The sequence below is a fragment of the Mastomys coucha genome, unplaced genomic scaffold (assembly GCF_008632895.1).
Source record: "Mastomys coucha isolate ucsf_1 unplaced genomic scaffold, UCSF_Mcou_1 pScaffold19, whole genome shotgun sequence".
NCBI classification, from domain to species: domain Eukaryota; kingdom Metazoa; phylum Chordata; class Mammalia; order Rodentia; family Muridae; genus Mastomys; species Mastomys coucha.
Genome location: NW_022196901.1, coordinates 24,381,415 through 24,392,409, shown reverse-complemented (window position 1 = coordinate 24,392,409; position 10,995 = coordinate 24,381,415). Strand labels below are relative to the sequence as shown.

General features: G+C 42.5%; 1 protein-coding gene across 4 annotated transcripts in view; it reads right to left on the bottom strand.

The window, feature by feature from the left end:
- Dnajb6 (DnaJ heat shock protein family (Hsp40) member B6) overlaps positions 1-10,995 on the bottom strand; it is a 53,363-nt gene that overhangs the window by 26,037 nt on the left and 16,331 nt on the right. For 3 of the 4 annotated variants that reach the window (XM_031380275.1, XM_031380276.1, XM_031380274.1), the window contains exons 3-5: positions 10,867-10,976; positions 9,523-9,585; positions 8,509-8,619 (exon numbers count right to left, since the gene is read on the bottom strand). In XM_031380275.1, the coding sequence (XP_031236135.1) occupies positions 8,509-8,619; positions 9,523-9,585; positions 10,867-10,976 (284 nt within the window). Of the gene's footprint in view, positions 1-4,009; positions 4,431-5,777; positions 5,883-8,508; positions 8,620-9,522; positions 9,586-10,866; positions 10,977-10,995 lie in introns of those variants that run through there. The other variant, XM_031380277.1, reaches the window with a different exon arrangement.

Sequence of the window (10,995 nt, the reverse complement as noted above, 5' to 3'; positions counted from 1 at the left end):
CAAGGCCCTGGTGAAGCCTCAGGTCATCAAGCCCAAGATGCCAAAGGGTCCCAGCCGCAAACTCAGCCGTCTGGCGTTCATCGCTCACTCCAAGCTTGGGAAGAAGATTCGAAGCTACATGGCTAAGGGTCAAAGGCTCTGCCAACCAAAGCCCAAGGTTCAAACAAAGGCAGGGGCCAAAGCTCCAGCTAAGGCCCAAGCTGCAGCTCCAGCCCAGGCTCCCAAAGGTGCCCAGGCCCCTGTGAAGGCCCCATAGAAAAGGTTCCTGCCAGTGTGAAGATAGATGGACTGCTGTGACACACCTACTTACACAGTTTGCAGATGACCAGTGTCCTATGCTGTTTTTACAAATAAACTCGAAGCAAGAAAAAAAAATTCATTCATAATAGCAATCTGGAAGTGATGAAATCACAAGTTTGAAGCCAGTGGAGCTATTACATAATAAGACCCTGTCTCAAGGGATGAAAACAGAACAAGGGCTGCTTGTCAAGAATGTAATCCTTGCCGGGCGGTGGTGGTGCACCCTTTAATCCCAGCACTTGGGAGGCAGAGGCAGGTGGCTTTCTGAGTTCGAGGCCAGTCTGGTCTACAGAGTGAGTTCCAGGACAGCCAGGGCTATACAGAGAAACACTGTCTTGAAAAAGACAACAACAACAACAAAAAACAAAAACAACAACAAAGAATATAATCCTTGGTACTATATCAAAGTGGATAGAGAAAACTGCAGAATGTCCTTTGACCTCCAACAGCCAATACACACACCTGCGTGTAATTTACTGAACAAAACTTTAAGAGGGGCTGGAGATGGCTCAGCAGGTGAAAGTACTGACTGTTCTTGCACAGGATCCAGGGAGTTCAATTCCCAGCATATACAGGGTAATTCAAGTCCAGCCTCAGGCAATCAGGCTCCCTCTTCTGGCTTCTGCCAACACCAGGCATGCACCCATACATTTTAAATATTTTAAGGAGGAACTCTGTGTGATCCTGTTTTCTGACGCTGAACTAAGCAACACTCAAAAGGACTGACAAAAATATCTAAATGGTAGAAAGAGAAAAAGAAAGAAAAGGAAGGAGAGAAAAACCACATTGAGTACATAAAAGGTATCAAATAGCCTAAACGAGGTAAACAAGGAAGACTAATGAAATGCCCACATTTTATATTACAGAATGCTAATTTGAAATCTGATGCTTCTGTGAGCTCCCTACCAATAAAAGCCCAAGAGCAAACTATGAACTCAACACAGCTCACACAGCAGGTAGAATATACTAATAACTCATTGCTCAAACACTCCATATTCCTATGCTTCCATATCAACTCCCAAATACAAAAGCCAAAACAGAAAAGTACAAGGGGGTGGGGAACTAAGGGTGGAGGCAGAATACACCATGGGAATTCCTAACACCTAAAAACTCTTGAGTGATTTCAAAACCAAATTACCAACACAACATAGGATTAGAATCTCAGCACTTGAGAGCTAGGCCAACCTGGGCAATTCACTGGGACCTACCTCCCCCCACAACAAAACTGCTAAGCACTTGCACATGTCCCCTAAGCCTAGCCCTAAGGCAAAAGGACTGCAAATTCTCGGCTAGCCAAGGCCACATGGTAAAACCAATTCTTGAGCAAAAAAAAAAAAAAAAAGACAAGACAGACAGACAGACAGACAGGGAGAGAGGGAAAGAAATGGGCTTGAGAGATGATTCAGCAGTTAAGAGCACTGACTGCTCCTCCAGAGGATTTAGGTTCAGTTCCCAGCACCCACATGACAGCTCGCACTGTCTAACTCCAGTTCCAGGGGATCTGACACTTTACACACATGTATGCAGGCAAAACATCAATGCACATACAACAAGATTAACTGTAAACAGAAGAAAGAAAAACAACATCCTAAGGAGACATACAGGGCGAGGACTAACTTCATTCCTCAGAGCTAAATTTAAAGTGTTCCCTCATTACATACAACTCCCATTTTCTCAAATGATATCTTTTTACACTTCAAGAATGGAAAATGACTACTTGGAATTAATAGAAATAAGATCACAGCCCAGTACCACACTGAGCCACAGATTGACAATCAGGATAGACACAACTAAAGGGTGTTGTATATGTTAAACAAATTGTGTTACTTCTAACTTCTACTAAAGTGGTTTTGTTTATAAGTAGTCTACTTCATGAGGAGCCCTGGAAACAGTAACTTTCCTCTAGACTGAACACGTTAGGACATCCAATGGCTCTATTGGGAGGATAGGGAGTACTTCTGCTGTTCTAAGATGACAATTCAGTATTTAGTTCAATCTTCTGTTAATTGCTTTCACACAACATAAACCTGTTGCTTCCCCTTCCATAAGATAAATTAAAGAGTAATGTACTGCCATTGTTCCCTAAACCTCCACCAGAAAGTTTAGGGTTCATTAAACTACTCCTCCTATCCAAGAACATCATGAATATACTTATCAAGGATATGGTGCTCACCTGTGAATTGTCCACTGTCATGAACACAATATAAAAGTGAATGAACTCAGCCAGACATCAAGCACACCCCTTTAATCTTCACAGGAGTAAGAGGCAAAGGTAGGCTAATATGAGTTGAGGCCAGCTAGATCTACAAAGGAAGTTCCAGGCCAGGTGGAGCTACATGGAGTGACCCTGTCTCAAAAAGTCAAATTTTGTACTGTGCAACCAAACAAGGTACTCGTGGTCCTTCACTTATTTGGGGGGTTTGCACTGCTCAATGCAAAAAACACAAGCCTCAGAATTTCTCAAATATGTCTTCAGGGGTTAACTGCTCTTCTAGAGGGCCCAGGGTTTAATACCCAGAACCCACATGGCAGCTCACAACAGTTCTAGGGGATTTGACACCTTCACACAGACATGCATGCAGACAAAACATCAATGCACATAAAATTTATTTTTTTATTTTTTGGTTTCTCAAGACAGGGTTTCTCTATATAGCTCTGGCTGTCCTGGAACTCACTCTGGAGACTAGGCTGGCCTCGAACTCAGAAATCCGCCTGCCTCTGCCTCCCAAGTGCTGGGACTAAAGGCGTGCACCGCCACCACCCAGCTAAAATAAAAAATTTTTAAATGAATATATATTAGCAATCTTGAATCAACCAGATCATATTGAGAGGAGGGGGGAAAATCAAAGTAGCCTGTCCTCCTTCTTCCAGCTAAGAAGTTTTTGAGAGCACAGTCACGTATCAATTTCTAATTCAATGTACCATCTACCATCTTTCTTTTAGAAAGAAAAAGGAAACTAATGAAAGATGCAGGCAAGCTGAGATCTAAAACCTAATGAAAATATAGCATTTTAACAATTGGAAACTGGTGTATGTGTTTCTACATACTTTTGAATCTTATCTGCTACTCTTTCAAATCCCACTGGGAAGAGAAATGGTACTTGGTCCTTAAAGCAATTAAGGGCATGTGTGATCAAGCCTGAGATACAGTCACCAATCCAATGCAAGATTAAGTGTCGGTGCCACTCTGATCTCTAAAATTACATTTTTCCTAACTTCCAACTCTTCTAAACATCCCCAACTTTCAAGATTTCCTACTTCTAAATGCACTACTAGCTTCTGAGCTGTACAGACTAGGACTTAAACCTACGCAACTGCTAAGAAGCTTACTGAGCTGCAATCTCATCTCATCTTAAAGGATCCTAGGCTCTTACTACCAGCTCCCTGAAATAATCAAGATCAAAAGGAATTATGGACCAAAGATCATCACTGGTCACAGATTTGATATGAAGACTCTTTGAGGTCTCTTAGCAGCTGGGAACTGCCTACAGCACATCTGCCTCAGGCCAGCAGGGACCCTGGTATACCTTTACCTTGGTTGCAACACTCTGGGAAATTTTCTGTTGTCTAAATCACTGTTATAGCACTCCCAGTGCTACCTGTGCTGTTAGGTCAGTCCTCCTACAAAGAGCACTGGCTGGGGGCATCTGGACCCCTCCCCTCCTCGGTCTCCAAGTCAACTCTGGTAATCTGACCAAATACAACATAGTAGTGATAGAAGCAATTCTTTTTATTCTAGATAAACTTTAAATAAAATAAACCTTCTTATAAAACAGAGACCCAGGCCATTCCTTTTGTTTATTGTTGAACAAGCAGCGCCTCGGGTTCCGGCCCACTGTGCTCCTCCTCGCTCAGCAGCTCCTCATACTCCTCGCTGAGCTCCTCCGCATCCCCGAGACTGGCTTCCTCCTCGCTGGAGACGAGGTCCAGGTCCTCACTGAGAAGTCCGCCCTGGCCCCAGCTACAGCCTTCACTTGACTCATCTTCACTAAGGTCCAGCTCCTCACTGGATATCACATCCAAAACCTCACTGTGCTCGTCACTCAGGGCGTCTTCTACTGACTCCTCAAAACAGGGCTGGTCTAGTTCTTCACTAGGTTCCAAGTCCTCACTGGCCACTTCCTCGAATCCTGGAGAGTAAAATGACTGACTCACTACATTAAATTTATGGCTCAGAAGAAGTACCCTCCACACAATTACCCTCCCCCACAAGATTTCTTCCCAGGTTCTCCATACCATGGGCTTTTTCCAGGACTACCAAATCCTTCCCCAGATTCACAAGTCTTTGTGAGGAAAGCATACTACGTGGTAAAGGAAAAGGATAGACCCTCTGCCAGCAACTATGTCAAAGGCAATGTGGTCATTCCTGAGAATGAGAATAAAGTGTGGAGTTGAACCCACATAATTCTCTAAGAGATGCTTCCTGTCATAACTACTAGAACCAAAAGCCCTACTACTGCCAAGTACTTGTCAGTCTTACATTATCAGGTTTACAGAACCAGGACAAAAGTAATGATGTCCTGAGTCAGTAAAACACATGAAGAGATGAATCTAATTTGAATTAATAATGCACACCCTGTCTTCAATCAACATTTCAGCAAAGGTTCATTTGTAGGTGAGATCCATATTCTAGGAAATATAAAGGTTAGCTAACCTCAACATTCCATATACACCCCCCTCCACTACTAAGCTCCTTGTGGAAACTGCCTATCTTCTGGTCTGCCTGGAAAAGTTGTCAGTCACAGGAAAAGGTGTTTCAGTTCCTGCAGGATTACAGAGCATCTCCTTTCTCAGGATCTCTAGGGAGCCCACCCCATCACCAAGGGAAGAGACCTGAATTTTTTTCTTTTTTTTTTTTTTTTTTAAGCACAGTGTAGTAGCTCAACAATGCCTTACAACAGGACATGAGGACATTGTGCAATCCCAGCACTTGGAAGAAATACAGGGACAGCCTGGATTGTACTTTAAAACAAAAATCTTAAAAATTACTTTTTTTTTTGGAGACAGGGTTTCTCTGTGTAGCCCTGGCTGTCCTGGAACTCACTCTGTAGACCAGGCTGGCCTTGAACTCAGAAATCCACCTGACTCTGCCTCCCAGGTGCTGGGATTAAAGGTGTGCGCCACCACCAACCGGCTAAAAATTACTTTTTGATAGATAGAAAAGGGATAGGGACAGGGTTTATAAAACCCAGAAAAGATCATCTGTCTCAACCTCCCTAATAGCTGTGACTATTGCCACAGTAATTATACTGCATCCAGCACATTTGTAAGAGTAAAGCTACTCTGAAAAACAACTCTCCCCCCCCCCAAAAAAAGTAATATAAAAGCTGGTTGTATGAAAATTTAAAACTGAAAAATAAGTGGCTGCAATACACTCAATAGACATTGAGACTGGGTTTCCAAGGGCTCTGAATGGTGCTGACCATACACTAAGTCCCCCAGCCCTGCACAAAAGACCCAGTCTACACTCCACATACCACCAGCAGGCTGCACGGTCACCTCATACACGTAGTAGCCATGGAGCAACTTCTTTTCCTGTGCGAAAATCCTTACTGCCTGAAAATGGAAGTCCCCTAGAAGACCTACAAGAATGGATTAAAAAATTATCACTGCCACACTTATGTTGGCAAAGCAGGGAGGGAGTGCCTACCTGAGCCATACCTGAGGTGAAGCAGACTTAACAAGCCTACTACATTTTTTTCCTTGCACTACTGAAACAAACTTAGGCACATCCAATTAAAAGTTCTAATATAGATCTTCCATAGAAAGAACTGTCCAAAGACTAGAGTGTCTGATTCTTTTTCTCAAGGTATTTGAGTATTAAATCACTAAAAAGGAACACGGGCCTCTTTTCTGTGACAGTACTAGGGACAGAATCCAGGGTTTGTACATGATAGGCAAGCATCTACCACTGACCAACATACACAGCCCTTAATTTTTGTTTGTCTTCTAGATAGGCTCTCAGAGTAGTTCAGGCTAGTCTCAATATATTTATGTCATCTATCTCCCTTGCACCCCAAGTGAGATTTTGGAGGTTTTAGTTTTTGTGGTTTATGATTCACTATGTATCCTTAACTCGCCTTAAACTCATGATCCTTTTGTCCCAATCTCCCAAGTTCTAGACTACAAAGATGTGCATAATACAGGCTTCAATTTTTTAATTAGGCAAGATAAAGCAGTGTTGCCTGACCTCCTCAAAGACAGAAAAGTTGGCCTCCTTTATCTTATTAACTCCCAGACGAGAAGACAAGTCTCTCACTCAGCTGTCCACCAGCAGGCAAGACATCAGAACAGACTCCATTTAACACTGCTGTCCCATGACAAACCAAAGTGTAAATTACTAAACACTAATTTTTGAAGAAAAAAAAATACACAGAAGTAATTTTATTGCTTTGCTTTGATTATTCCTAGGTGGGGTAGGCTACCTTGAAGCTCAGAGCTGGTACTTCAGCTAGACATGATCATATTTAGCTGTATCTTAGTTTTCCTAAAGAGTTACAGAGAATACAACAAATGTTCATTTTCTCTTACTACAAATTACTTTTGCTTATCTTAAATATGTAGAGGCCATAAGAAGAGATCTTTAAATTTTTACTTTTTTTCCCCACACTTTAATTTATTAGTGTGTTCCTGCACAAATAAATACTCAGCCACAGAATTCAGGCCTTCAAGTTTGGTGACAGGTACCTTGACCTGCTAGGCCACATTTGGACTGTCTGTCTACTGCTGATGTTCCTGTCAATCCTGATGTCCACTCTTCCTAATCTGAGATTTTAAATCTCTACAATCCTGTCACTGGCCTCACTCTTACTCATCTGTTTATAGGAAGCCTTTTGTATGTTTCTGCAAACATTAAAAAGCTGGTCCATCCCAACCCTCACTCACAGTAACCTTTCTCCAATTAATTAATTAATTAATTTCAGCTATGAGTGAGCATTCTCTGACACATTCACTGCTTTCCTTCCTTCAGGAAGGCAAGATAAAAGCAAAATATCCCTCTCTAGCCGAGCAGTGATGGCGTATGCCTTTAATCCCAGCACTCAGGAGGCAGAGACAGGCGGATTTCTGAGTTTGAGGCCAGCCTGGTCTACACAGAGTCCCAGGACAGCCAAGAGAAACCCTGTCTCGAAAACCAAAAAAAAAAAAAAAAACAACTAACTCTCTCTCTAAAAGGCAGGATAAAGGAAAACCAGTCTCTGCCTCTCCCTCCCCTTCACACGCACATACCCAGTGAGATAACTTAGTATCACAACACGAAAAGTCCAAGACCTACCAGATCCAGGGTGACTTGTTCCTCTTCACACCCATGACATCATGACATGCAGGGATCCCACCTGTCTCCCTTTGCTATCACTGGTAGACACAACTGTCTTTTTTTCCTCCTGGGATTTTGCTGGTGATGTTCAAGTCTCTTCAGCCACACAGGATGTGTTTCCCTCTCAGTGCACCAGGACAAAAGAAAGGCAGCAATAACACATTCAACCCTGGCCTCCCATGTCCAATGCTCACCAATGCTCAGCCATAAGGAAGACTTCTAGTAACTGACTGCTGACAAGGACACAGAAAAGTTTGCACCTGTGTACAAGATCCCTAAGAGTCCAGGGTCAGGCATCAGACTAAAGGCAAGAGATGGGAGAATCTGCTTCCCCAAAATCCAACAGCTGCTATCAGAATGCCACCTGCCTTGCTCTAGATGCATCCTTTCTTCACATGCTAAAGTGGACTACAGGAACAGAAAGGGTGTGTTTATGGAACCCGAATGTTCTGGACCAGCATCTATCTTATCTAGTGCATTTCACAAACTCACTAATAAACTAGCTTACAGAGTGGAGGTAGGTGAATGCTAAAGATGTCAGTATATCCAAGATCCTGGTTTTAAATCCTGAGCACCAAAAGCAAGAAATAAATGTTTAAAAGAGGTTAAGATCAGATTTCCAACATCTTATCCTGTCCCAACCATGGATTCACTGGAGAGCAAAAACAAGTTAACTAGGATAGAATAATACACATGGAAGAGGGAAATAAAGCCCTAAAATCTTTATTGCTGAAGTCACCAATCCAAAAGCTCTGAAAGGGTTGGCAGAAAATGTCTGAGGGCTCCACTGGTCCATAAACAAAGAGGTCAGTAACACAACACAATGTTGAGTGCAAAGGGCACCACCAGCCCTCATTGGGCCAGACCAAAGGATGGACCAAGTAGGTACTTACCAAAGAAGTCAAATGAAAACGGGTCCCTTCCACCAAAAAATTCCCTGAAGACATCATCTGGGTTCCGGAATGTGAAGCCAAACTCAAATGGACTGTCAAAATGACTTCCACCTACACAAGCACAGTAAAGTGTTTAGCTTACGAATTCTGCTATTTCAAAGCAACTGTTTGTTCATAAACTATTGTATATATACTTCATGGTCTAAGAGAGAACATTCCACACATCTGAGATTCTAAAAAACCCAAGAGCCTTATCATTTGCCTAGCATTTGACCACATGAATGCTCAGATCTCTAAGGTTTATGAATTTCTCAGTCTCTGTCTACAATGCTGCTTTAACATAATTAAATCACTGTCCACCGTTTTTGTCACTAATTATAAAGGCTTATGAAAGCCAAGAATACTGACTCCACCAATTTCCCCATAGGTACAACAGTATGTCTCAGCAAGCATTCTAAGGTGAGGCAGCTCATCTGCTGAGCACCATGTTCACACAATAGGCGGTGTCACTGCTAGAAACACAGTAAGGTCATCTTATCAGAGCAAACATCTCCACTTACATCCCCTAACTTGACAAATGTGTGGTTGGTTTTCTCCCCCTCCCTTTTATTGAAGCAGGTCCTCACTATGTAAAGCAGGCTGGCCTTTAACTCAAAGTTTCTGTCAAATTCTCTTTTGGTTCAGGTTTTTTTTTTTTTAAATTACTTTCTAATCCTTTAAGGAGGCAGACTTACTGCATAAGAATCATAATCATATAGAGTGATCTAAAACCCGACAGGCAGGCTTTCAACTCACAGGCACTGCATTGCTTTAGCCCTTAAGGCACTAGGATTTTCAGCATGTACCACCATGTCTTACCAACAAGCAGTTCCTGTAAATGTTTACTTCTCATTTACACAAACTTGCCACTTTCCAAGGCAAAGCCCTACTGACTATCAGGAACAAACCGTAAGAACTGAACAAATTTATGTAATCTGTCAAGACCTTTTGTCTCCAAAAAGAAAATTGACATACCTCCTCCTCCACCACAATTTAATCCTTCTTTGCCGTATTTGTCATAGATGTCCCGCTTTTTAGCTTTAAATTTGAGAGGGGAAAAATCAGTATGAGTAAGTTCTTGTTTTCAAACCCTCAAAATTCAGTCAGTATTTCCCATTTTAAATCTACATAAATTTAGAAGGCCCTCAACTTTAAAAGGAAGCAGGTCTCCTGAACTGGCAATCTTACTTGTAACTGCTACAAACGCTTGCTACAAAGTCTGGGGGTGGATGTTAAGCCCTGGCCTGGGTACAATGGAAAGTGAATTAAGCATATACCATAAAAGGAACCTGGGCCTGTGCTACACTGCAGACTCACATTCAGGATCTGAGTTGACCGCTCACTCACGTGGTTCACAGGTGCTATGCTGATGTGTGAGCCCTGCTTGCTGCCTTTGTGCTTCTAGGACAGCCACAGCACAGCTCAGCTGCCACATCCTTCTGTCTTCCCCAAAATCTTATGTTATTATACTCTACAGTACGAGAAACAAAGTGAACAACAGCCCCATCTTGACTAAGAAGAACCCTTGTTAAGAACAGTAACATAAGCTCTGAAGCCCAGGCTCTAGCCACTAGAGCTCAAAAGCCCGAACAGTTTTAAGACCTTGCCACATCTGCGGGGTTTCAGTTATCGATGTCTTCACTAAATAAAAAAAGAAATGGATACTTATGAAGTTTCAAGGGTTGCCTTTAAAACTGGGGAGATTATTATATATTTAAAGTATTCATAATGCAAGGAGCTATATGCCAATAAGCTGGCTCATTGAGTTTTAGGTCAGTTTCCTTCTAGATTTTTAAAGCTAGTGACCTATTATTTCCTATGTCAGTACCTGATGCCTCTGCCTTGACTCACGCCAGGCCACCCAGCAGGATAGTGTTGAGGATGTGGGCAGTACTTTTCCAGTCTCTGGCACTATTCGCAGCCTTACAGGTGCAAAGTCTTTCCTTTACCACAAATTCAAATTTGATGCTGTCCCTAGCTGACAGCTAACCCTTCACCCCTCACAGAGGCATCTAATGTCTATGCTCTAGATCCAGAGTGGGTGGGTGGGTGTGTCTATCAAAGTCTAAATTGGACCATCTCTTCCTTGTGCAAGTAGGTAAAACCCTGCTGCAGAACAATGTCTACAGCCCATGGCCAGCTCTAGCTCCTCCGCACCCATGGTTACATGTACCAGATACAAAGTCCACAAGAAAACAAAAACCTTTGGGAAGGGGGAACAGTCTAGCTAGGAGCAAACAAATGTTATGTCTGTGTTCTCTAGAAAGCCCTGTTCTGACGCACCCTCTCAGAGCCCTTCACAAGCTCAGGTTTGCTTACCATCCGATAACACTTCATATGCCTCAGCTACTTGTTTGAATTTCCGCTCTGCTTCTTCTTTATTTTCGGGATTTTTGTCTGGGTGCCATTTAAGTGCCTGTTTTCGATACCTTGAAAGATGAAAAGGGT